We start from the raw sequence: 27,969 nt of genomic DNA, 5'->3' as shown, positions 1-27,969 counted from the left end.
CAACAACAACATCAGTAGCCGATTGCCATGCATGATACAAATTTTGGTAACTGTTGCTTAGTAACCACTATATTCGAGTATAAAATATGAAAAAGTGGATGCAGGAAGTAGATGTATTTACCAATCTGCTATTCCAGTTCTTAATAACGGTATCTAGTAAAATAAAATTTCGACAAAATAAAATAATATGAAATCATTTGCTGTTTAATTTTTTAAGTCACAAACACGCTTCTAAATTCGAACTTTGTACAATAATCACATTTCCTTAAAAAGAAAACTTATTGCTTAATGTTTAACTACTTAATTTCTAAACTATTAGAGCTTCCGCAGAAATATCATCAATGGTCCCCATGTGGTCAACACCAAAACGGCCGCTGTCAAGTATTTATAGAATTTTTCATGCTCCTTTAAATTGCGGCGAAAGAAGCCCGTATTATAGCCGGTGTATTGAGCCAGCATCGCAGTGACAAATGTTAGCAAACCGAGGAAGTTGTGAATAAAATCGTTAACTGCAGGCGACACATACTGTCGATAACCCCAGGAGTACAAGCCCAAAGAGCCGGAGAGGCAGTTGATCACAAAGAACACACAAGCAGCCAAACCTAAAGGAAAAAATAAAAATATGTTTAATGAAACAAAGTATATATTTATGTGTTCTTGTTTCCTTACCCAGCTTTCCATGCCACGAGCGAAAATGGTGTTCCTTTGGCAGTGATTTTTGCAGCGTACCCGCCACGCCTAAAATACCACCAATCAATTGCAACCAAAAGTGCAGCGTTGTCTTTGTATCTGGATGCAGCGAGCGTGTTAGCCAATTATTGTTGCAACGCACCATCATGCCCTCGGCCGAGAGAAAAACAAACTATAAATGCAAAAGAGTTATCGCTAGTTCCATGAAGGTCAACCAAATCGGGGGTTTTTCGAGTGTGTTATGTGTACTTACCCCAAGCGTGCAGAGAAATGCGTGTGTGGCAGTCTTTTGGAACTTCATTTGCGCACATTTCACCGACATGCAAACGGTTATAGCCAAAATGAAACATTGATTGGCGAGATTCCACGTATAGCTGCTGATGACCATTGTGGTTTTGCTAGTAATAAAACTATGTTTTCTGTTCGAAAAGCTTAGTAAACGGAATGTTTCGATTTCGCAACTGTTGAAACGACACTGACGCTGAAATGAAAAAAAGTTAACTGTTAATTCTCATGTTATTACATATCAACTACGTGGTACGAGTGTCAATTAGATAGGCAGCACATGATAAGATATGTAGATCATATACTTACTATATGTATATACTAGGAAAAAACAATAGAATAAAGCAGCTGAAAGTTGATTCATTTCAAATATAAAGTCTCGTACTATTTAGATAACCATACTGTTATCGTAACTTCCGTCAAAATTCCTCTCAACCATGGTCAAAATTTACTAACGCTACGTCATTTTAACAGATTGTTCAACTTATGTTGTTGGTGTTGTTGTATCGTCTGATTTCTGCTTTGGTTCAACTTATCGCTGGGCTTGGTGTGATTTTCATTGCCCAGCCCCTTTCGCACCAGATGCGCCTCGGATACAATCAAAGTCAACCATTCTTCTTTTTCCAAGTTCAAACTCTTGATATTCACAAATAAACAGTAGATAGTAGATAATTTTTCAAAACAAAAACGAGTAAGGAAGAGCTAAGTTCGGGTGAAACGGAACATTTTATACTCTTGCAACTTGTCAGGACCAAAGCCAGTCAAATACCGTAATGTGTAAATCGTGAACCAGAGGATCGACGTATTAGGCACAAGGTTTGTTAGAAAAACGAAAATCATTGTATGTAGTATATGGGAGTTGGGGTAGTATCGACCCGATTTATCTAACCATTAACTATTATCGTGCCACATACTAAAAGATTGTTCCTTGGGTGTCATCAAGTTATCTCACATACAATCTCAGGTGGAGTAAAGTTAACCGGATGTTCGAAAATACTGATATTAGTTATACGGGGAATAAGACATGTTTTCCCCTAATTTGACCTACCTTATTAAAGGCACAAAAATACACTGTTATGAGTAAAACTTGTTCTGTATTTTTCATTGAGATGTCTCAAATATTGGACGATATATCAAGTATAAAGTCACACGGAAGTTCGAAAGTCTTTACATTAGGTATATGGGGGCTCAGGGAAGTATTAGCTCGATTCAACCCATATGATACATGCAGATGTATCATTGTCAGAGAAGTATTATCCCGGAATTTCAATTATATATCTCACACATTGACCGATATTTTCGGTCAAAGACAACTGTCGATACTGGCATTCACGTGTTCGGTACGTATACGTGTTCGGTCGATGGAATTCTTATAATATTTGAACTGCGTAAATTTGGCTGCTGTAGCTTTAGTGGTTTGAGAGATATGCATATTAAACTTATTAGAGGACGGTGCCACGTCCACTTTTTAAAATTTTTATCCCACAGGCGCCTCTTGTTACTGCGAGCCCCTGTGCGCAGTTCTGTATCTTAATTTAATGCTTAGTTAAGGCAATTTATAGGTTTTCGGTTAATGGCACTTTGTGGGCATGGCAGTGGTCCGTTTACGCCCATCTACTTACTTTGTTTTGTACTAAGGAACACGCATACCAAGTTTCATCAAGATATTTAAATTTTTACTCAAGTTACAGCTTGCACGGACTTACAGACAGACAGTCAACCGGATTTAAACTTTTCTGGTCATCCTGATCATTTATACATACATATGTATATGTATATAACACTATATCTAACACGCTTAGTTTTAGGTGATAGGATTACAATAAAAATTAGAATGGAATGAAAACCAACGTTAAAAGGATGATGGAAAGGAGATGCTTGATTGCATTTTAAAGGTTAAAAACGGGTTTTCTCGATTTCCGGCGAAACTACATGTCCTATAGAAAACAGTTATATGACAATGTTGTAGGTCAATCAATCACTGTTGTAGGTAGGACCTGAACCCTTCACTGGGATGGGTCCCCATACCATAGAGAAACAATTTCGCAAGGAAGGAGGAGTAGACAAAGAGAGGTATTGCCAACAACTAGAGGGCATGCGGCATGTCAAATTGCTAATGGGGGGTTATAATCTCAGCAGGTTTAAATATGCAATCAACATGTCTAGGGATAAACTCAGACTACTGGTCGCATTTTACATTGACTGCAAGCTGAAGAAGCACTTACCTAACATGGGCCTAGCTTTTTGCATAAATTGCCGGTTGTGTGACAGAGAGCCTGAACCACCAGAACATTTACTAATTGACTGCACAGCATTCTGCAGACGCAGGTTTAAGGCCCTAGAATCAATGTTTCCAAATAGGGATCACATCGCTTCGCTCAAAAAGTGCAAAAACAAAGATCCCACATTCTAGCTCTCTATAGCAATTGTACACCTGCTTTGTTCAGAAATATTTTTTGCACTTGGCCTACCGCAAAATTGCTTTCTCATTTCGTTTTCCAACTCCACAAATCTAAAGCTTTCTTTTGTCATATAAATCATAATAACTTTGTTATCTTTAAACGTTTTTAAACGTGAGAAATATTTACAAATTAATTATAAAAAATCGGAAGAATGCAGACTCGTATCATTTACGTGTGTTCAAACATGAATATGACCGCTCTTTCGACACATTAATTGGGGATTCATTTGGTAATTTATTTAATAGTTTAATGCGATTTTCACAAATTTCTCGATAACGTTCACAAAATTATTAACATTTATTTAATTAGTACGTGCATTTATATGTACAAGTATATACCTACTTGCATATGTACATTTGTCTGTGGACACTGCAAACATTCGAAGGCATACATTGTGTAAAATTTTATCTTAGAAATCCTTGATAAGTAGAGCTACTTACCAATGGCAACAGCAATAATTAATATATATATATATACACATATATATATAAATGCATATATAATATATAAATATTTATATGCTATTTAATATCTAACGTTATTTAATCTAAGACTACAATTAATCACGTACGTGGGCAGACAACACTATAATATGTTATTTAAAAGCCATAATTTTTGCATTGAAGGTGAGAAGTTAATTTGCTTTCTGTCGCATCAGTCACTATACGGAGTCGCGGTACTAGAGTCCTTGCAAAGCAATTGAATTTTCAGCTGAAATAATTTTTAAGTGCACGAAGACGTTGAGTTTTAGCAAACCAAAGTAATTTAGTAATTTCTTAGTTGAAAATGGGTGCAATAGATTCTCAAGAAAGTCCACTGTGGGCGAGAATTTTGGAAAGAGTAGAAATCCTTATTTGGGTAGTTAACCAAGCTTGCATTGGATTCGTGACGATATATATGTTTTGGATATGTATTTACCAGGACATGGATACCATGCAATTGCATGCTTTTTTAGTGACCATCGGGGTAAACGAATTTTAAACATAAAAAGTAAATCTATGAAAACCTCAAGTGATTTTTTTTAATATCTGCAGTTTTCCCTATTAATGGCCGAGGGTATTATGTGTCATTATAGCATCAATCCGCTGACGAATGGTTTTAAACGCAAAGCTAAAACTACCATACATTGGGTGCTGCTGACACTCGGCGGTGGCTGTGGCGTGGCCGGCTGTCTTGTTATGATTGTCATAGTGAAATTCAAGATGGATCAAGTTCATAATCGTTTAGGTAAGCTAATAGTAAAATTGTAGTCGAAAAAGTCCTTTCATATTTTGTCAATGAATGTTGCCGTCGTATATCTCCAGTCACAAGTTGAATTTTGATTCGAAATACGAAAAGAATTTTTCGACTACCAATATACTTGTATATATGCATATTAAACATCAGCTATCAATTTTCCCAATTTTTGTCTTCCAATAGGTTTTGCTGCATTTATACTCTGCCTCGTCAGCATGCTATCAGGCTTGAGTGCTCTCTTTTCGAACAATCTACGACGCATACTAAGTCCGTTATTTAATAAGGGCTTTCACAATTTAGTTGGCTTTGGCACGTTTCTAACGGCACTACTTGCGCAATTCTACGGCTACGAGTTCTTCCATTCCAGCATACTATGGTCCTTCATAAGAGTATTGCAAGTGGTGACCCTTGTGTCGTTAGTGCTCACTTCGATCGGGCCGCTTAAGGCACTTTATAAGAAGATTACAAGTTTTTTCGAATAATAATCAGCACGTAGATTCTCAATTGAGCAGCTCCAAGTGCTAAAAGATTTAATAAGTATTATGCATTTTATTCTATTTATTCTTGTATTATTTAATTTTTTACTGTTGTTGTTAATTCTTATTGCTTAGCAGTTTAAGTGTATTTGTTGTTTAGGTAATAAAACTGTTTTATTAATAGTATTTGATAAAAGTCTAGGCTTTTTACTAAACTAAATTAATAGCCAGGGCTTTCGAAGATCAACCTTATCAGTGTGGCAAATAAAAAATAAACAACCGACCAGATGATATTGATATCATTGGCCTCAACACCCGCGTCGTTAGTTTTGCTTTCTCCAGACTAGATAAGGAAGCAAAGCAAAGGGGTCTGGCGGTGAACGAAGGCAAGACGAAATATCTTCTGTCATCAAACAAACAGGCGTCGCACTCGCGACTAGGCACCCACGACCCAGTTGACAGTCTTAACTTCGAAGTTGTAAATAATTTCGCCTATGAACCAGCATCAACACCAACAACAACGTCAGCCTCGAAATCCAATGGAGAATAATTCTTGCCAACAGGTGCTACTTCGGATTAAGTAAGCCATTGAGAAGTAAAGTTCTCTCTGGGCAAACTAAAACAAAACTCTATAAGTCAGTCATCATTCCCGTCCTGCTATATGGCGCAGAGGCAGATGACATCTGATTTTCAAGATTTATGAACCTTTGAGCGTTGGCCACGGTGAATATTGCATTCGATGGAACGATGAGCTATGTATATGAGATATACGACGGCATTGACATAGTTCAGCGAATTAAGAGACAGCGGCTGCGCTGGATAGGTCATGTGGTCCGATTGGATAAAAAGACTCCAGCTCTGAAAGTTTTCGACGCAGTACCCGCCGGGGCAAGCAGAGGAAAGGAAGATCTCCACTCCGTTGGAAAGACCCGGTGGAGAAAACTTAGCTTCGCCTGGAATCTCCAATTAGCGCCACGCTGTGAAAAGAAGGAATGACTGGCGCGCTGTTTATAACTCGGCTATAATTGCGTAAGCGGTGTCTAAGCCAGTAAAGAAGAAGAATTTTTCGAAGATGGATAATTGTAATCCCCCATATAGTTTCGATTAGGTCACCCTGCGATTTTTTTTTTCAAAATTTACGTAAAGGTTCTTAAGGCCATTAAAAACAAGGTCCCACATATTTTTGTGGGAAGTAAATTAAAGTCGAAACAACAATTTGAACGAAAGAATTGTTTACATACATATGTACTACATACATATGTACATATGTATGTATGTGTATTTACATATTTCTTTTTTCTAAATTTTTTTTACAAAACAACGATTCATAGGGGTTGATATCTTTTTAAACTCATTTAGGTTCTTTTTTCATTTTATATAATGGAGATGTTGGATAAATTTTGTAAACACTTTTTTGTAATTTTTATTATAATTTTTTTTTAATTTTTAAACTTCTTTATTTATTTTTTAGTTTTTTTTGTAATTATAAAAAATCTAATTTATTTATATGTATTAAATTTTCTTAATTTTTTATTTTATAAACCTTTTTCGCCAATTTTGTAAATTTACGTTTAATTTTGTATTATTTTGTTTTTAATTTTTTAAACTTTTTTTTATTCATTTTTGTTTTTTTTAATTAAAAAAAAAATATTTATTTATTAAAAATTTGTATTAAGCTTTGTATTCTTTTTTTTAATTTGATATTTTATAAATATTTTTCATCAATTTTGAATTTTTTTAATTCTTAATTATAATTTAAATTTCATTTTTAATATTTACACTTTTTATTTTTATTTTTTTTTTAATTAAATTTTTTTAAATTTATTTATTGAATTGAAATTTGTATTAAATTTTGTACATTTTTTTAATTTATAAAATCTTTACAAAGAAGAGTATTTTTGTAAATGTTCGTGAAATTTTGTTTTCATATTTTATTATTTTGGCACGATTCCGATTACTTTGGCGGCGGGGTAAAAAAAACGAATTTCCATATAAATGGGGTATGTGCGGATAGGGTAGCTTCTCCAGAGGAGGAATATCCAAAAATAATGTAAAAATAACTAATATTTTTAGAAATATTCACGTTTAAAAATTCAAAAATTTGCACTAAGAAAACATGTTATTTCTCTATGTTTTTCTAAATTTTTTCACATTGTGAAAGATTGAAATAAGTTCACATTTCACTTTTATTTTGTAATATTTTACCTATATTTATTAATTTAAAAATCACTTAGAACACTCATCGTTGCAAAGGCTAGATTGTTTACAATTATGAGGAAAACGAGCGTTGCCACATCTCAAACACCAAATTTGTAGGATTCTTAACGATTTTTCTTTGTTTGTTCTTTTGCGTGATTCTTTTTTCTATTTTAATTATAATAAAAAATACTTTCCAACAGTTTTAAAGTTATAATATTGAGTTGTGAAAACTTGTTCCATATACACATGTATATATACATATGTATACATATATACTATACATATGTATGTATATGTATAATATGCGATTTATGTTTAATAAAAATAAATAAGTAAAAATCTATAATAATATTGTAAAATTTATATCATATCGGGGTGACTGAAGTACTTTCGCGTAGTACCCCTTTCTGCGTTGGCGGCCTTCGGCCGCGCTTTAAAAAAATAACCCTGGTCGAGCGAATACTCGGGGTGACTGAAGTACTTTCGCATAGTACTCCTTTCTGCGTTGGAGGCCTTCGGCCGCGCTTTAAAAAAATAACCCTGGTCGAGCGAATATCCGGGGTGACTGTAGTACTTTCGCGTAGTACTCCTTTCTGCGTTGGCGGCCTTCGGCTACGCTTTAAAAAAATAACCCTGGTCGAGCGAATTTCGCGTAGTACTCCTTTTTGCGTTGGCGGCCTTCGGCCGCGCTTTAAAAAAATAACCCTGGTCGAGCGAATACCCGGGGTGACTGAAGTACTTTCGCGTAGTACTCCTTTCTGCGTTAAAATAAAAAAAATATATTGGAGTTTCCGTTATAAAGTGGTTATATTTTTTGGGTTATCTTGCATTTAATATTCAAACAAAGTTTGAGTTTTCATTATAAAATGGTTAATATTATATATAATATTAGTATATAATATTACATATTTGTTTATTAAATTAAATAAGGAACATATCCATATGCATGGATAGAGGAATTTTTGGGAAAAAAGGAATTTCAGCGAATTTCCTTATTATCACATAGCAGCGCTCCATTTCGTCGTAATTTTTAGCACACACATGATGTTCACTACGAGTGTAAAATGTAATTTTTAAAATAAAGATTTCTTCTGTAAAAAAACTGTTAAAAGTGTAAAATGTGGATTTATTTAAAAGTTTATAGTTTAAATTAATTAATTTGAAGTGAAAAATGTGAGTAAAGTATGTTTAATGCGGTAAAATAGCTTGTTGAAATGGTCGAATTTTGGGAATTTTTGAACTTTAAGGTCGAATATCTCGTCAACTAAGCGTTTGCGGTACCTATAATATTTTTTAATCAGGAGGACTTCCTCTTTCCAACGGTACCTTCAAATCGCGGCGCCAAAGAAATCGGAATTGTGCCATTATTTTTTCTTTAATTTTTTAACTTCTTTATTTTATTTTTAATTTTTTACTTAAAAAATATTTTTAATTTGTTTATAGAAAATTTATATTAAATTTTCTACAATTTTTTTTATAAACTTTTTTCCTTAATTTTGTAAATTTTTCTTTTAATTTTTTGATTATAATTTTTTAATGCTTAATTATAAGCCAATTTTTTTATTTACTGAATTTTTTTTAATTATATTTTTTTGGTTTTTTAATTTCAATTTGTTTTTAATTTAAGGAACCTCCATATAAACTTTGAACCAAATCGAATGTAACCGCAATGTGGCCTAAATGGAAGTCGTCGTTCCCACTTGTGTCGATCACTTAAAAAATATATCCACTAAGCAAGCATTGAACACTAAAATCTTTCTCTTCTAACCAAGGTAATAGTTTTGCTTGGATCCTTTCTAATTTACTATATTCTCATTAATAGCTGAGACTCTTTGTACGGATATACATAATTAAGTGCAGGCACAAACACAGTTTGCGATCAATCACCGTTTTCAATGATTGTCGATCGGAAATGCTTAATGCCCGCAATAACAACAGCTGACTGTTAATTACTTTCATATTTGGTTCGTATAACTTGCATTCACTTAACGCGCCAAATTCTCATTTGCTTACAGCACGATCACTCTTGTCACACACATACATAAATATGTATTCCTAGCTCAAACGAAACCAAGGTCAACTTTTCTACTTACCACTGACCAGCACTGAACCTCTAGTAAATATAATACTTTTTGGTAGTTTTTTATTTTATTTTCCGCGAATATAAACTAAATTATATTTTATATATTACAGTTTTCTATTATCACACCAACAAAACCACTTCAAATATAATTTTATGTTAGATTAAACGTTTTCGCGTATCGACGACTCACTCTTATTGAGTTTGTAACACGACTGAACTGGCTTAGCGCTCCTTTCAAGCCACAAATATTCACTTTAAATTCATTTACAACAATAAAATAAGAAAAAACAAAATTTTTGACTCATTTGAAAAGCTCACTGGCCGTCACAACCACGTTGTATACATTGAACCAAAGAATCGGCTAAACTTGTACGCAGAATTTCACGATACGAAATGACGTCACGATCCAGCTTCGTTGCGGCCAGTGAGAGCGCTGGATTGGTAAACCCCCAGCTATTTAGATGAATTAGCGAAAATGCGCAATAAAAGAACACAGAAAAACAAAATTGGTGACGTTACACATGCACATTTTGTGATAGTTCTACACGATAATTTATTTCCTCTAGTGCTTGTTACTTCAGCTATCAAATTATTTATTGCCTGTGAGAAAAAGGTACGGAATACTTTTCAATAATGCTATGTTTGCATTAAAACTTTCTCATAATAATTAAATTAAAATTTATTATGCCAGTGGACTATCTGATCAAATTTGACTAGGGCTGATCCATTTAAACTGCGCACACATCTTTTTTATGTTCACGTGAAGTTTGACCGACATACTATGTAAGTTAGGTTAGGTTATGAGGTGGACACTTACAGGTATCTTACTGGGACAGCCGGTCCGTCCATGTCTTCTAGTTTGCCGAAGGTAAAACTGATGAGATGTCTTGCATAGGCAGGATTATGGAGGAGAAAGGGACTGGATGTTTCCGCCTCACCTTCCTCCATCTAACTTTGACAACTTGCATACAAGATTTTGCCTTACCGCATGAATGTCTATTGTCTAGTATGTGCCAAGTCCCAAGTTCTTGTAATTTTGTGTGTTCCTATGGTTTCACGACTAGGGAAACGTTGAAAATGTAGCAGCAGTATTTCAGAGAGTCTAGTTTATCACGAACACACATATGTACATATTTAAATGACATAAAACATTTAGTGAAGGTCGTGAAACCATCAAAATTTGGACTCATGCTAGTGGTCTACTCGTCTCTGTTAATGACGAGGATTCCATGGATCGACTCGACACATTTTGGTTAATTTTTGGGTGTGGAACGTATCAATACTAGACTCGCACTAAAAGGCGATAAAACAGAATTGTATTAAGGGGTTACATGGATTTCGTCGATCAAAACACCCCATTTTCAATGAAATATTTTATTCAAACTTTTTATTAATCCAAAGATAAATATTATTGTACAAATATTTTGTGCAATTTTCAAAGAAAGATATTCACAACTCAGCCATCACAACGACGTTTCTGGCAGTCCCATGTTGACAGTAGAACATCTTACAGGAATATCAAAAGTAAAAAAACAAAGAGTTTTAATGAAGACCATAAACTACGACAAACCAAAGAAGCAAAAATAGTATCTTTCGTTGAACAAGTCGATGAAATTATGAGAAAGATTTACCATGACCGTCACATAAGCAGTCATGAGCATCGCTAATGAACTTAACATTCATCATCAAACGGTTTTGAACCATTTAAAAAAGGCTAGCGAATTATCATCTGCGATTCGTTGCTGAAACGAAATGAAATCGAACCATTTCTGAAGAGGATAGTAACAGGAGACGAAAAGTGGATCAAATATGACAATAATGTGCGAAAAAGATCATGATCTAAGCGTGGTGAAGCTCAACAAATGTTCGTAAAGTCAGGATTGACGCCTCGAAAGCTTATGCTGAGTGTTTGGTGGGATTGTAAGGGAATCATCCATTATGAGCTGCTCCAGCCTGGTCGAACGATTGATTCTACATTTTATTGACAACAACTGATAAGATTGAAGCAAGCAATCGAAAAAAACAGCCAAAACTGATCAACAGAAAGGGCTTCGCCTTCCTTCAGGACAACGCTAGACCACACACATTTTTCATAACTTGGCAAAAAATTGGAGAGTTTGGCTGGGAAGTTTTGATGCATCCACCATATATTTCTGACCTTGCACCATAGGACTATCATCTGTTTCGTCCAATGCAGAACTGCTTTAATGAAGTAAAGTTGGCGTCAAGAGAAGCCTGTGGAAATTACTTGTCGCAGTTTTTCTCCGGGAAACACAAAAAGTTTAACACTGATGGAATAATATCTCTGGCGGAAAAATGGCAAAAAATGGTAGACCAAAATAGTACATATTAAAATTCATTAAAAAAAAGTTGAAGTTTAATTAGAAATTCGAAAAGACTTTTTCGACTACCCTATATTTTAGAGATATCTTCGGATTAAATAAGACAATCAAAGAAAATTTTATGTAATCCCTTAAACATTCCGGGTCAAATAGATCAAAAGAGATTAAAAGTGACTCTTTCAGGTAGTGCTATTGGGTATGTTTTCGCGAAGAGAAAATTGTTTTAATTTTCAGTAATTTTAGCTCATAACCATTTCAGAAGCCAATCACTTTTGCTAATTATGCAATTTATGTTAGTTATTTCTATGAACATTTGCTTGTATGTATTGATCTACAAAGTTTAGAATTTGCCAATCATCCACAAAACCTTTGCTTTTTCGTGAGCTAATTCAATAATTATACAGTTTTATACTTCCATACATCTGAATATACAGTTGTTAGTACAATACATTTGAATTTTGCTTATTATTGCGAAAATTAAAAAAATTAGAGGCAAAACACTCAGTCAATGTCAAATTGCATTCGCTTTGTACTCAAAACCATATTTTGAAAGTAAAATCGGTTTGTACATATACGCAAGTAGATACATATGTATGTGTATCCAAAATATATCATTTAATTTCGCATTCACTCAAGAGTAAACCTGTAGATCAGTGCTTTGAAATGCATCAAAGTTTCGTTTAAACAAGCACACGGAATGATCTACATACATACTAGAAGTTGTACTCGCATAAATTGAAAAGCAGCAAAGTAAATCAAGAGACTCCAAAAGCCGTATTTAGAGCTGCATCTAACAGTGTAATTTAAGCTCGTTTGCATAAACAAAAAACGTAATATAATTTTTTTTTCGAGTCTCCAAAATTTTGCGAATCGTTTAGAAATTCAAATTCGTTTCGGAATATATGTAGTTAGAAAAACCCGCATGTGTGTATATGGTATGCTTAAATTACCTTTATCTCAAGTGGTATATCTACCGGCCGAGTGTCTTGAGTATGTAAGAGGTGATCCATTTCGTGGTTCCCTTCCTTTTTGAAGAAAAAACAGAGAGAACTCAAATTTAATGGGGAATGTTTATTATCATTCGAAAGAACATACTTTGACATTTATTTTTGAAAATTATCTGTTTCAAATGTTAGCCACAGCTAAGTCTTAGCTGGTCTATCCTTTGCGTCTAATTTTCGATGACTCATTCGAGCATTTCGACTGGTAACTGGCGAATGACACGCGTGATGTTTTGCTCCAAGCCTGAATAGAAGAGAGATTGTCCGCATAGACTTATACTTTACATATCCTTACATGAAAAAGTCTAACGGTGTGATATCACACGATCTTGGTAGGCAATCGACCGGCCCAAAAATCCACTGATTAATGCGATGTGAGGAAAGCGGTGCCGTCTGATTGAAGCCAAATGTCACCAAGATCACGAGCTTTAATTTCAGCCATCACATAGTCAGATATCATGACGTTGTTTTTTTTTTGGATAAAATGACAGCTCTTAAATCTTTTCAGGTTGCTCTTCATTCCAATTGTGGCAACTCGCATGTTTCTATATTCATTGAGCCAGAAATGGGACCCATCGCTGAACAAAATTTGGCTTGAAAACGCCTTGGAAGTTTTCAAGAGCCTATGGAACGAAGCGACGTCACTTGGAAAGGTCTGGTGGCTTCAGTTCTTGCACAAGTTGTATTGTGTACGCTATCAATTTAAGGTCTCAACGTAAAATGGGCCAAGTCGTTCCATACATTCGAGGTGCTGCGAACGGCGCCGACTCTCCACGGTCTTCGTGTACACTACAGCTTCGGCTGCTATATTTTCTCCAATGCGTGCTGGACGGGGTATATTCGGTCGAATATTATCCAATAATGAACGCTGGGTAACCAGATGGGTGATGATGTAGAGAATAATACGCTCAGTAGGCCGATTATGTTGACCATAAGTTGAGCGAAGTGCGCGAAACACATTATTTACAGAACGTTAAAAAGTTGAACGATTTGTAAACGTTGTTCAGGAGAAAGTCTTTCCATGATGAAATGCCAAACAATACCGAACAAAAGTAAGTAAGTATGACAGCTTGACACGACTCACACGTGATCTTTCGAAAAAGGCTATTGCAAAAAGTATCTCTACTTGGATCACCCGTTGTATATGTTAAAAGAATTCCATCCCTCATGCACCTTGAAATTTGTTTTTATACAGGGTGTCCCATTAACACAAGATTGAAATTTGCAGCCATTTCAATTAATCTCTTTACAGTTAACAAAGTTAAAACATTATCCGATCATATTTCGTAAGAAATTTTCGAACTGCGGCTAAGCTTTCATTATTTTTGAAATATTGTTCAATAACGAACACACGTTGTTCTATGGTGCAACGTTTTATTTTTACTAAGCCCAAACTGTCAGCAATCGATTTGTTTTAAAGTTGTCATAGGGCAAATTTAAATCTTTCGATAATTTTGGGACACCCTGTATTTAACTCCATTCTTACGTGAATTTTGGAACACGCTTTAAATGCGATTGCGATTATCACAGGAAAACCACAATACCGATACTTATAGCTTATCAAAAAACGTGCATCAAAGACGTCCGCCAATTTTCAAAACTTTTGTATTGATGATTACTCACTTGTTACAGACGGAATCTTAATGGTACTCATATTTTTAATTCTGATAACCAAATACCAATCAGTCGGTGACATTTATCGGTTTATTGTTGGACATAAAATAATTAAGACAGACGCATGTATAAACCTGACCTTTATAATGAGAATGGTATAGCTGACCATGAAAATGTAGGAATCTGCATAAAACTTGGGAATTAAGCAATTAAAGCCTCCTTCTTGTGCCAAACTTTTCAAAGAACTAGCCAAACGCTTCCTTAAAAATTTGAATTAATTTCCTTAAGATAGCGTCTTCCGTTTCTAAAAGCCTTGATAAAGTTAGTTTCAGGCGGGAAAAAGCTAAAGCTCACCTCAAAGTAGCAGCTCACAGTAGACACAAATACTACAGATAAAATATAAATTTTTTAAATAATCTCAATTATAGACAATGATTTCCTGACTGTGATTAGACGAAATATTTGCTGAGCCTTACGGCTTACAAATTATACATGGAATCAATGGTCACAGATTTAGAACGTAGGGAAAAGCTTCTATCTTTACATTAACATTATAAGTCAATACCCTCATATTCTAAGCCAAATAATTCACTTTTATTTACCTACATACATTCGTACGTATGCATACATACAAATATGTATGTGAAGTCGAAAAGTACAGGAGAACTACTCACACTATCAAAAAATTAGTTCAGAGCTAAAAAGTTCAATGACAATCTCCCCGTTTTATAGTAAATATTTGTTTATTATTACACCTGCACGTGCATGAAAACCGGTTTTTGAGATTAACACTTTTTTAGATTGTAATTGCTTATATGTATTTATTACAACCACACATGATTAATTACTGAAAAATGTACTTAATTGTTATTTCCGAAACGTGGTTTAGTTAAACACACGCACGATTTTTGTAAGCGGAGAATAGGATTATCACTTAATCTGACTATTTTCTTACTCAAAGTGGTTCCTTATCCGCATTTTACCTTCTCCAACAAGATTCAACTTAATTCACTAAACATTCTTAAAAAATATTAAACGAATGAAAACTAACTAACATGAAACTGTAGTAGGCACATAGATACATACCTACATATATGCAAACGAACAGTTTATATACAGCATCTACTAATAGGACAGTTCGTGGCGGCCATTTTGCTTTAAGGGTTTGTATCAAATTATGCCAGTGAAGTTTGCCCTTTCATAATGTCACGTTTCATTTTGGTACAACGGTTTTTTCGGTTGTACTTGGCTCTCCGTCAGTATAAGATTGTGTTGGCTAAAGCCGACAGATCATTTGAAGCGCCGATTGGGCGCTAAACGATTTTCATCAAAATATCGTCTTCTCAGAGGAGACCCATTTCTGGCCAAAACAATACCGTTCGTAAACAAACAAAATTGTCGATATTGGGGTGAGTCAGATCTTCGTACAGTTCAGCAGACACAACTGCATCCCCAAACACTTCACAGTTTCATGCCGATTATGATATGGCGGCATCTTCGAGCCTTATTTCTTTCGAAATGAGGCAGGGAATGCCGTTGCCATCAATAACGAGCGTTATAAAACTATTTTGACCCACTTTTTTTCCCGGAATTTTATTAAATCGAACGATTCCTAGTAATACTTGCGCATACATACAAATAAACAGTTTGCATATGGATGTATATTTCTATGTCTATTTCGATTATTTTCTGCTTGGGCAAGCAATTGCACTCCTAACATACATACATGCGTTAAATATACATATGTAGTATATTAAAAATATTCGGCGGCTAAAACCAGAAAGCAATATTAAGTTCACATGTCTAATAGAAACCACAGATATTGGATCTGAAAATGCCTTTAGTTGTAGCCCTAGTATTATAATAAATTTATTATACCCTGAACGGCGCATTTGAGTTTGAAAAAAGTTTGCAATACCCAGAAAGAAACCTAGACCCAATAAAATATTTATGTAAGTGATCAGCATGACGAGCTGGTTTTATATATCCATCTCCGTCTCACTGTATATACGCGAGATATTTTTGAGACATTGACCTGAAACATGTCCTTTTCTCCCCAAGAAGCTGTTCATAGGTCGGAAGCGACGAAATCTAGTCTTTGTATGGAAAACATTCGCATATGACGAAATATCTTCACGTAACTTGAGTCAATGTCGAAGGCAACGCTAAATCTCCGAACAAATTGTTCAGATCGTATCCCTACAGCATGTAGCTGCCATTCAAACCGACCGATTTCCTCATAAAATATGTTTTTTTTACTATGTAATCTCAATTCGTCTTGAATATGGTTTATGTCAAACAACAGGGATAGAAAGAGCTAGCAAAATGCTTTCCTTTGAACGTTAGTCATTGGCCGGTTTTTAGATTTAATTAAATACTACATATGTATGTACATAGATGCCGCAAGAAACGCACCTGTAGAGGGTATTTTGGCCCCGGTGCAGCCGAAGTTAATTTTTTTTTTTAAATGGAAAATGGGAAAATGCAGTTGAACTTTAAAGGTTAAGTAATTGCAATAATCTTTGCGGTTGAAACGCTCCAATATCGCCATCAAATATTTATAGCTGAAAATAAAAGTGCGAACTAACAAATAAAAATGTTCCAGTTACCTAAAGGTATGTCCAAAATGTGATATTTACTACATGAGTAACTAACTTGTCGTTTAGTATTTGGAGGTTCTCATATAGAGAGAATTGTATAACTGTTTGGGTTAAAATAGAGGTTTACACCTTTAGTATAATGGTCCTTAAACACGAGAGAGACCAGTACTCCTCACTGAGATTACACATGTCACATTTAGACGCAAATAGTAGGGACATCCTATTTAAATATCCATTTTCTGGTTTCGATGAAGCTACTCATGACCGATGTGCTTTTTCTGGACATTTATTCAAGGTTTGGTGCTTGATGGATTCAAAGTGTTCTGTGTCGGATCCGCAATAGTGGTGTGAATTATTTGAATGTGTTTTATTTTACATTATTGTCTCCTACTTTTCGTAACGTTTTTATGACAGTCGCAACACACCTAATGCAAAGACCCACCGCCACATGTGGGTAAATCCCCACTCAGCTAAATTCTGTGTAATTTTAAAAAAACCTGATTGCTTGTTTGTTTACATTCTACGTTTATTTGTACGCATGTCGGTCTGTGCTTTATTCTTACTACTATTTTGCAAAAACTTGTTTGGGTTTTAATTAATAAGGTTAAGAACAAAGTGAATCGTTTGGCTTTTGCCGAGAGAGATCGGCGGCTGAGCTCTGGTGACTCGCGAAGCTTATCAGTGCACTTGCAACAGTCGCGGTGGGTGGATGAGCAATATTTACATAATTTAAATATTATTAAACTTTTTTATTTTTATTGTGGCTTGCAAATGCAAATTGCTCTGCTTTCGAACAATAATTCAACAAGAATAATAATTTTATTGGCATTAGTTGTGTTAAAAAGACGCGGCAAGCGAGCTCTTTATTGCGTGTAATTGTGGGAAATCCTCAACCTTTCGTCGCGCTTATCAAAAATTCTGTGGAAAATATCACTTGTATGAGATATGCACAATAATAGTTATGATATATTGTACATAAGTATTCCATGGAATTGTGCTACAATTCAGTAATATACGTATAAATGTATCCGCGTGTGCGTGTGTATCCAGTGTAAATTCGTTATAAAATTATAATTGTGATATGAGGCATACATACATATGTACATATATGATAAAAAACAGTAATCTAATTACTGTTATTTAGCGACAATAATCACCAACATCCACTACATCTTCAGAAGTTAGTATACAGTGGGATTTTCAAAAAAGTCGAAAAAGTCTGTTCGTATTTCTAATCAAACTTCAACTTATTTTTATATTTATAGTAATAAATAGAAAACAAATATGTACCATTTTGGTCGAAAACTTTTTGCCATTTTTCCGCTAGAGACATTATTCCATCAGTGTAAATCGAAATTTTGAAATTTTCAGAACGGAAGCGTTAACATTGTTGTGCTACACGAACTGCTTCAGCATCGTCTCCGTAAACTTCACAAATTTCATTGTTGGCTTGCGTGGAATTCTTCCCCTTTTTATACAAAAATTTCAAAATATACGAATTTCTTCATTATTTTCACTCATTTTTGAACAGCTGTAACTTTTTTTCAACTTCCCCGAATTTAATTTTTTTGGTTAAATGAAGCTTAAAATCTCACCTTTTCAACACTATACGATATGCACAATGTGATTGGTAGCACTGGATATACGACTGCAACGACATCTATTGACAAAATGCGAAAAGACTTTTTCGACTACCAATAGAATAAATAATTAAATTGGAATAAATCGCGATCCCAAAATGAAAAAAAAATACTTCCAGGTTAAAAAAATCAAATATTTTAGGAAATCCCGTATTGTGAACTTAAAGCCGATCGATCTAGTAAAGTTTCTCGCAATATTTTACCTTTCACTTCACTTTGAAGATATTTCCTTCAATTTCACAAACACTTTTAAAGTAAAATTAAAGAAAATTTTCAAATATTCGAAATGTCGGAAAACGGTATACACGCGCCGGTTGTTGGAAAAAAGTGAGATCGCGCTAAATAATGTGAGATTTAAAAAACTAAGCAACTATATAATGAAATTGAATGTATAATTTTGTATTAAATGAAGCATCAAGCTTAAAGCGATCTTTTAGATAACGAACTGTGTATTCGGATAAACAGATATGCAAATTTATTTACTATGAGTATATGTATGTACCTCCATTGTATTTGTATGTAGCTCAAGATTAGCATATGACGCCTCGAAAGCTGCCCAATTCTTAGAACTCATCTACAATAACAATTTTTCATTTCTCATGGGTGCGATTGTACATATGTATGTACATATAGTCTATATGTACTTATGCGACTCTGAGATGTGTCCACATTTCTATTTACCTTTTGCAAAATTGCATTCGTTTCGTTGTAATCATTTGTAAAGCAATAACAATTAAACACGTCACATCTTTTGTATGCTGCTTAGCCGAACGCAAAAAGCTTACAATTTCCTTGGAATAGAATATCTGCGTATAATGTAATGTGTGCATGTGTAAACACCATGTAACAAATTTATAAAAAAAATATACATATTTTTTATTTATTTTTTTTTTTTATAATTTAAACTATGGACCAGTATCGATAATTTCTGAAACCAAAAAAAGACATAGCAGCAAGAAACCTTCTTAAGAGAAGATAAAATTAAAAAAACAAAAGGAGCATTAATTTTCAGGAAAATTTGGAAAAAGAACTCTCCTCTGTGTGGTTGAATTTTAAAGGTTAAACATTTTATATAATATGTTTTTGAAAATATACTCTATGGACCAGCATCGATTATTTTGAAACCAAAGTAATCATAGTGGCATGAAACCTTTCTAAAAAAAAGATAAAATTACGGAAATGAAGGGAATTCGGGTGATCTGAAGTCGGAAAACGGACTCTCCTCTTTTGTGGTTTAATTTTAAGGGTCAAAAACGTTATGTACATATATCTCGACTACGCGTTCTATGGAATAAAGTTAAATAGTCAAATTATGGGCTTATGTAAACACTTTTTTTATCATTTACAAAAAATGTTTCCTTTCACAAAATTTATGGTAAACTAACTTATTTATGTCACACAAACCATAATTTTTGTGATTTAAAATACTTCTTCAAATAGTTGTAATCGAAAAAAAATCCTTCGTCCAAGTCTTTAAGAATTGTATCTCAAAGACCTGTGTAAAATTTCAGGAATATGGGTTGAGTAGTTCTCGAGATACCTTGCAACCGACTTCAAAAACACAGTTTCGAGAAAAATGCGTTTAAAGACGGCGCACTTAGCCTAGCTAGCCTCGAGTGTACAAGTTCTGAAAGTTGAATCTCCGAAACCATTACTGGGATCAATATGAAAATTTAGGACAATATTCTAGTTGCAGAATTTAATAAGATAATAAAAAGTGAAGGTTATCCTCCGGTACAGACTTGGTTCTTATTTAAACCTCGCTTCAGTTTTATCCTACTTACTCGGAAAAATTTGCAAATTATATCGTTAGAAATTTTAATCATATTTTAAGGCAATGTAAAAATAGTTCAGATGAGTTAATTTCTCTATATTGAGCATCATTTTTGAAAGAAAAAGATACAATTTTATTATTCCGATAAAATCAAGAATTAAAATGTAACGACTACGTTCCGCCAACTTTTTGGTTCGCATTTGACAGATGTGACGTAGAACTAGAACTATAGTTTATGATAAAGGACAATATCATATCACAATATGCACGAAATTTCTTTAAATAAAAACGTACTTGTTTTTAAAATAAAAAAATATCGCTGCAAACATCAAAATCAGTCGCAAAATTTGCAATTAGCTTATCGATACGTTCAACAAATTACTTAATTTAGTTCTCCGAATTGTGATCGCTGGAACTTAACCTTTTTTATATGCTTATGAATAATTTTCACTTAACGATTTTACCAAAATATTCCAGTTTTGTTAGCAGTTACTACGCCAATTTGACGACTGAGAGTTTTACATTGCCACCTCTTCTAATAGATATGAATGAACGTGCGCACTTTGTATTCAAATTCTTGATAAGGCCAGTAACGCTGGAAATGATATCACTTTAAGGGCGACTATGTTATTTGTGGATGATTTATGATAATAATCTGCCCTATTACCATTGTCGTTTCCAAGTTGTAATCGTTGTTATCGTCGTTTTGTTATTAAATTCGTATTCTTGAAGAAAAGGTATCGAAATTTTAAATTAAAATTAAGAAAGTATGGTAACGCTCAATTGCGCCTTTGTATCGGAAGTTGTTATTTGTTGTTTTGCAGAAAATATTTGAACCCTTTTGTTAATTTAAGTATAATAAGGCAATACCAATAACTTCTCCTCCAGTTGCTATAAGGACTGCGTGGAAAAAAATTGTCCGTTACAATAATGTAAAAAACTTTAAAACCAGTAGTCTGATTTTTATAAACTAAAATATTTTATTAAAAAAAAATTATTTCCAATTTGAAAATCGGGAGAAGAAACCAAGAATTGTGTTTTATTAAAAATTTGTTTTTTATTTTTTCCGGAACCCCGTCCAGTAGGGCTTTCATCGTAGTGTCCGATACTCTCAGAGCTGCTGAAGACCTTTTTTAAAGTCTTAAAGGCTTTTGGTCACATTTTTTGTTGCCTTCATCTTTTTTTTTTACTAAAGCCCAGTATCTCTCAATCGTCCTTAGTTCTGGACAGTTAGGTTAGTCTCTAGGTGCTAAAATCACTCTAAGGCTGTTTTGCTATAGGGACACGAAGCGAGGTCTGGCAAAAAAAAAACGTGGAAACTTCATGTTGGCTTAGAAATGAGAGGCATATCTTTTGTTAAAATTCCTTCACACATATTTCGCTGTTGATTGTCCCCGATGTAACGAATGAGCTGCTTCTTTTGCCACAACTGCAAATTGTCTGTGGTATACAAGAAATTTTTGTGGAAATTTTGTCACCTTTTTGGCTTTGACTTTTTTAGCAACATTTCCTTGAGGATTGGCTATATAAAATTCCTGTGCAGGTATCTGAGAAAAGTCCGTTAAAACGTAGGTGTCGTCATCCATTATGCAGAATTCGAACTTCTTAACAAAATCTGTCGTCAGCTTCTTAGCTCGTTGTTTTGCGGTTTCGTTCTTGACGGCGTTTCTATCCGAAAATTTCTGTACCTTGAACGTCTTCTGCCCAGCTTCTTTCTTCGTTCTGTGTACGAAAGATTCTGAGGATCCAGTCTTCCTCGCCAATTTCCTGTCCGAAATGATTGGATCTTTCTTCGCCTTCTCACGATCATGTGGCCCCTTCTTTTTACTTTCTTCTTGTTAATACGCACATCTCCCTTAAAGCGTTTAATAACGCGAGAAATGTTTTTAGGGTTACCTCTTTGGCAATTTTTAAAATAGCGAAGAGTTTTATTTATTGAATTTAAAGTCCTTCCGTGCCTTAAATACGTGTGCATACATACATAAATGTTAAACACTATTATAGATATAGAAATACAAATTTACAAATTTTATTTACTTTATGCCAACCGTCTCCGTCGTGACAGGGAGGTGCAAATGAATACCCCTTAAAAAAGTCGAAATTCAATGGTTTTATTCCCTTTCTTTAAACCTACACAGAGTTTTTTTCAAATCTAACACTTAAGTTTCCAACTGCTTCATGTTAGAAATTTTCATATTTACCTCAAATGATCGCGCTCCTTTCTATATCGCTTTCAATTATTACAACGCCAAAGACTGTTTCTATGATGTTTAAAATGGGGAATTCCAAATTATTTTCGATAAATGTCGATAACGCCAACAGGAATGCCACATAGACGTTCTTATTTCGTTTTAGTAATAATTTTAGAGACAAAGAACCCACTAGTAAGCCATTATTTAAAATGATATGAGGGGCGTTATAAGTTGTTAGTGGATCAGACCTATTTTAGTTACAGCTATTTAAACGTTCAACCTTCGCAGCGTGATTGTGTGTGTATTTTTTTCCGCCGCTTAGATCAATGCTTAGAAATTAAGCGTATTTAAGTATTCACATCTTATCAATATGACACTTCGTCACTTCGTGAAAGCGTCCGGATTCGAATAGCTTTAAGCGTCAACTATTTCGAAATTTTTATTTGATAAGCACAATAAAGGAGAGAACACTACACACCATAATAAAACAAAAATAATAAGTAATAAAAATACAAGTAAATAAATTATCAAAATAAACGATCGTTAAACACACTTACTACACGAAAGCACGTATACAAATTTAAAAACGAGCAAATCAATTATACATCAAAAATGTTGACTTCAACGGAACGCCTCGACGCAACGATCAGTTCAAAGCACAGTGACTATGGCAGCACAACGTTAAAAAATCGCGCTCCAACAACTAACGGTCAAGAATCAACAGCCGAAATACACATTGCGACCGACGCAGCTGCACTGGTATCGTGCGAAAAGAACAGCGATCACATTAATAGTGACCAGTCGACGGAGCATTATCATTCCAGTGACAGTGCGGCAGCTAGTGGATCTGATCGTGCCTATCAAAGTCGGACGAACCCGCTAACAACTTACACTTCAAGTCTTTTTGCCGCCGCGAGTAGTGTGTCCTCGCCGTCGCGTTTTCAAACACGCCAATCCCGTTATCCGCGTTACGCCTACAGTAAAATGGATTCGTATATCGATGAGAAGTCCACCGCTCCGAAATCCTTTTGGAAGACGGCTGGATTTCTACGTTTCGAAACATTTCTATTTATTTTGAATCAAATGTGCATCGGTTTTGTGACCATCTACATGAGCTGGCTGTGCATCACCAGAGGTTTGGAGAAGACCCCGTTGCATGCGTGGTTGGTGACACTTGGAGTAAGTGATCGAAGTTTTTTTTAAATTTTTAAATAACATACGAGTACTATACATATAACGTAGGCTGTGGATCACGGATATGTTAGATACGTTCGTTTTAAATCAGTTTTTAACATTATTAACAAAAAAAAAAAGATTAATAAGCATAATTGTTCATTGATTATATTAAAAGTTTTTCAACATTTTTCTGAACACAATGGTACTAGGATAACCTTTGTGACATTTACATAAGTGGCTTTACAGTTAACGGATTTCGAAATGATTTATTCGCATTAATAAAAGTGACATACAGTATGAACAATGGTCGATTTACTGGGTGCAAAAAAAAAATATCGCGTTAGCGGCAAATGTTTGTCGGATCGTTTTGAACAAATTTATCTAAGAGAATTCGGGTCTAAAACCGGTTTCGAGCCAGCGATTTTTAAGGTGAAATTTTGTAGGGATTATAAAAATTTCGTTGACAGTTTTTGAGATATCCGAATGAAATTTAAATCGGAGGGTCTTTCAAACATTCTATTGATCATTTGTCATAACTGGCCAGATTGGACAACTATATAACATATCGCCCATACAACCGATTATTCGGATTTATTAAACTTCGCTTTAAAAATCGCTGACTCGAAACCGGTTTTAATCCCACAACTTTTTAAGTAAAATTGTTCAGTATAATCCGTAGAACATTTCCCGCAGACGCCATATTACAAGAATTATTATTTGTTCAGAAAGCACATAATAGGACTGAGTCGATTTAAAAAAATTTATTGAACCAATCGTTACAGTTCTTTAAAAAGCGCTGTCAGCGAGTTTCACACAGAATTTAATCGCGCACCTCTGCTCTAACGAACGCTGCATTTTCGGCTTGCACCACTCACAGAAACACGTCGCTCGAAAATGTTTGTCCTGACTCTGCAGGTGCTCGAAAACAACTGACCAGCCGCTCGTTCGTTAGCTAGGAACGTCCCCTACCGAATCCAGTCGGTGGGCGCACTCTCCGAAGTACAGTCGCGACGGAAGAATATCAGTATCAATAATACTTTCCCAAACGAACCCTACATAGCAAAAAAAATCGATCCGCCCTAATGATCACCCTGTTATATGTAGATCATCGTTTTGTGATAAAAAATATTAATGATTGTGGTAAAGGTTAAAGATTCTGTCTGAAAGTCTTAAGGATATTCATAGTAAAACATTTTATAACAAATTTAGGAAAAAAGTAGTAATCAGTTGGCATTAGGTCCGGACTATAAGATGGATGATTCCGACTGTAAGGGAATGGCATGGCGAATTCTGAAACTCAATCCCCTCCCATTGATTAACCTAGCCGTTTCTGGGAGAATATTTCCTTCACGGACGGCAAATTGTTGCCTGTACAAATCCGTATTAAGAGATTGGCCTTAAAAGAACAGCTGATAGTAGATGGTTTTTACCGATCATACCAAACACATGGTAAAATCTTCCTGACAATCATTCCTGGCTTGGACACCATTTGCGCTGGCTCACCATGATTCGACAACTATCTGTTTCATTTGAGATTGAATTAAAAGGTGCACTTTTCGTTACCAGAAACCATCCGCTTTCCAAATGGATCGAATCAGCGATTTGCAGTCTTATTTCTAAACGGATTTATGTGCAATGTTTCGGGTAATAGAAACAGTTTGTTTAGCTTCTTTCACTTCAAAATTACCGAAACAGACGAAAGTAAATCGCGTGTGATTTGATATTACTGTATCAGCGCCATAAAGATTATTAAAATTTTCAGGAGAATTGCTTACATTTTCGTCTTTATTGAAAAAAAAACTTAATTTGCGTATTATTTCTTTGTTGATGTTTATCTTTGCTCAATTAATATTGAGACAAGCACCCACAATACTGTCTCAGACTTTTTTTGTACGAAATCTTATATTGTCTTTCAATTATAATTTCAACATTTTTTAATAAAATATAATTTAAATTAGGTGGCAACCCTTCTCAACAATCTTTATTTGTTAATCTGCGTTTGTTCAACAACAACCTTATTGTATGAATTCGTTCATCTTTTAAATATTTTGCATCGAAATTTGTAAACAGATGGTAACACCCAACAAAAAATTTTGCTTTGTTAGCGTTTCAATTTGTTTTTAATTTATAACGATATTGTATGCTTTTTTTTTGGCATTGTTACATTTACATAAATTTGCAAACAGATGTAGTCTCACTAAAAATATTTCTAATTGCAAGCGTTCTCAAATCGTTTTAATTTTATAATTATTTTGTAACAACCTTTTTAAAAGAGGTACTGCATATAAATATATAAGCAGGTGGTAGCCCCTTTAAAACTATTTTTAACAGTAAACCAGCTTATTTTTTGTTTTGAACGTTAACAAATTCTTTGCTGAAACTATTACACTTAAAAACTAATTTCGAAGAAAATACTTATTTTTAAAATAAAATGCTGTAATTAATATAATTAAAACCTAATTTCGTAGAAAACATTTATTTTTAAATTAAAATGTAAACCATAAACATCAAAAACATATACACAACTAAATTCTATTAATTTCTATGTGTTAGTACATTTAGCATTTGTCAAATAAGATTTTATTTTTGTGCATGTATGAGTATCATGTGCTTGCGTCTAACTCACACACACTGTACTCGGTTAGTGTCGTAAAACCGATCGCGTTAAATGGTCACTCACATTAAATGCCTAAAAGTATGCAACATAACGCCTACGAAATTTCCTTTACTCTGTTCTAAATCCCCGCACTTATCGTTTCTGTTCGCCTAGTACTCACTGTTGATGGCCGAAGCGGTGATGATACACTACAACGCCAATCCGCTGACGTCACACTACAAACGGCATGAGAAGCACACCATACACTGGGTGCTGCAGCTGGCAGGCGGCGGACTGGGCATGGGCGGTACGCTGTATAAATGTATACAGAAGGGTTTTCTGCTATCGAGCACGCATGGCAAGCTGGGTAAGTGGCTGCGAAATAATAATTGTTTATACTTTATTTTATTTCAGTAATTTATAAAGTTATTTCCACAAAAATAGAAGTGCCAATTTATTATTTTCTTAATTTTTTTATTATTGTGTAAATATTACATTTTTTCGCCAAATATGTATATTCTGTTGCTCAATTTATATAAAGTAAAAAATATAGACACAAATCATTTGATTTTGCTTATTGTTTCAAACTTTTTCATATCTCTGCAAAGGTTTCTCCACATTTATCTTCTGCTTGGTGTCTTGGCTGAGCGGTTTAACCGCGCTTTATCAACTCAAAATGAAGGGTTGCGTACGTCCATTATTTAATCGCACATTCCACAACTTGATTGGCCTTACTTGCTTCGTACTAGCGCTTTCAACTCAATTTTATGGTTATCAAACGGGTTTCTTTACAAATGCTCACCCAGATGGATCCACGCTCCCCATTTGCATGAAAACCATAACGCTCATTTCGCTGGTGCTCTCTTGTATTGGACCAATAAAGGCGCTGTTGCAGAAGATACGGATCATTGTAAGAGACTAATATTTCATACATTTTGTGGTCATCAGTCTGTATTTGGACGTCCTCATACAATATGTAAATTAAATATTTATGAAGTGTAATATATTTGCATACTCCAATTTTTCATAACATTCTCTGTAAAATTGTATTTATTGATATCATTTAAATTTAATATAAAATAAATCTTAAATGCTCAATTTAATTTGAACTTTTTTTTAAACAAAATTTTACAATTTGAACTTTTTTATTTAGTCATTTTATTTATTGAGAAATTTAGAAAATAAACAAAATATTTTTGGCTTATTCAGAAACATCACTACCCACAACACGGAAGCCCCATTATACGTTTGTTGTAAGATTGTTCTGTTATATTCACTTGTGAATTTAACAAAACGACTATTTATATGTATATATCGAATGTACATATATTTTAGAATATTCTCCGAATATTGAAGCCGATCCGTCAAATATGGTAGTGTCAGAGCTTAGAGTGAATGTGTAAGAATTTAATTTTTAACTTACCGGGTTTGTCCGAAAAGATATAGGACTGACTTTCTTCCGCCGCGACTGTACTTCGGAGCGTGCGCGCACCAACTGGATTCGGTAGAGGGCGTTCCTAGCTAATGAACGAGCGGCTGCTGCCTTCGAGCACCTGGAGAGGCAGGACAAATAATTTTCGCGCGATGTGTTTCTGTGTGCAGC

The 27,969-nt window shown here is 34.4% G+C and overlaps 3 protein-coding genes across 7 annotated transcripts; 2 read left to right on the top strand and 1 right to left on the bottom strand.

Moving 5' to 3' along the window:
* Positions 1-178: 178 nt before the first annotated feature.
* Positions 179-22,681, bottom strand: LOC120767481. 4 transcript variants are annotated; one of them, XM_040093575.1, is made up of 4 exons: positions 22,604-22,681; positions 944-1,171; positions 670-862; positions 179-602 (listed from the first exon to the last, which is right to left on the bottom strand). In XM_040093575.1, exons 2-4 carry the CDS (start codon positions 1,076-1,078, stop codon positions 316-318), a joined length of 615 nt encoding a protein of 204 aa, XP_039949509.1. In that variant the 5' UTR covers positions 1,079-1,171; positions 22,604-22,681; the 3' UTR covers positions 179-315. The 4 variants fall into 4 exon arrangements, with proteins under 4 accessions (XP_039949509.1, XP_039949508.1, XP_039949510.1 ...); XM_040093574.1 differs by lacking the exon at positions 22,604-22,681 and adding an exon at positions 18,832-18,896; XM_040093576.1 differs by lacking the exon at positions 22,604-22,681 and adding an exon at positions 18,584-18,604.
* Positions 4,023-5,285, top strand: LOC120767480. Its single transcript, XM_040093571.1, has 3 exons — positions 4,023-4,403; positions 4,472-4,664; positions 4,857-5,285. The coding sequence occupies exons 1-3, from the start codon at positions 4,224-4,226 to the stop codon at positions 5,153-5,155; spliced, it is 672 nt and encodes a 223-aa protein (XP_039949505.1). The 5' UTR covers positions 4,023-4,223; the 3' UTR covers positions 5,156-5,285.
* Positions 17,675-27,404, top strand: LOC120767479. 2 transcript variants are annotated; one of them, XM_040093569.1, is made up of 4 exons: positions 17,675-17,924; positions 23,046-23,773; positions 26,541-26,733; positions 26,975-27,404. In XM_040093569.1, the coding sequence occupies exons 2-4, from the start codon at positions 23,207-23,209 to the stop codon at positions 27,286-27,288; spliced, it is 1,074 nt and encodes a 357-aa protein (XP_039949503.1). In that variant the 5' UTR covers positions 17,675-17,924; positions 23,046-23,206; the 3' UTR covers positions 27,289-27,404. The 2 variants fall into 2 exon arrangements, with proteins under 2 accessions (XP_039949503.1, XP_039949504.1); XM_040093570.1 differs by lacking the exon at positions 17,675-17,924 and adding an exon at positions 17,931-18,168.
* Positions 27,405-27,969: the final 565 nt, after the last annotated feature.

This window comes from Bactrocera tryoni, chromosome 2, assembly GCF_016617805.1.
Source record: "Bactrocera tryoni isolate S06 chromosome 2, CSIRO_BtryS06_freeze2, whole genome shotgun sequence".
Classification (NCBI taxonomy): Eukaryota; Metazoa; Arthropoda; class Insecta; order Diptera; family Tephritidae; genus Bactrocera; species Bactrocera tryoni.
Note: the sequence above shows the minus strand (reverse complement) of the source record. Positions and strands in the feature narration are given on the sequence as shown.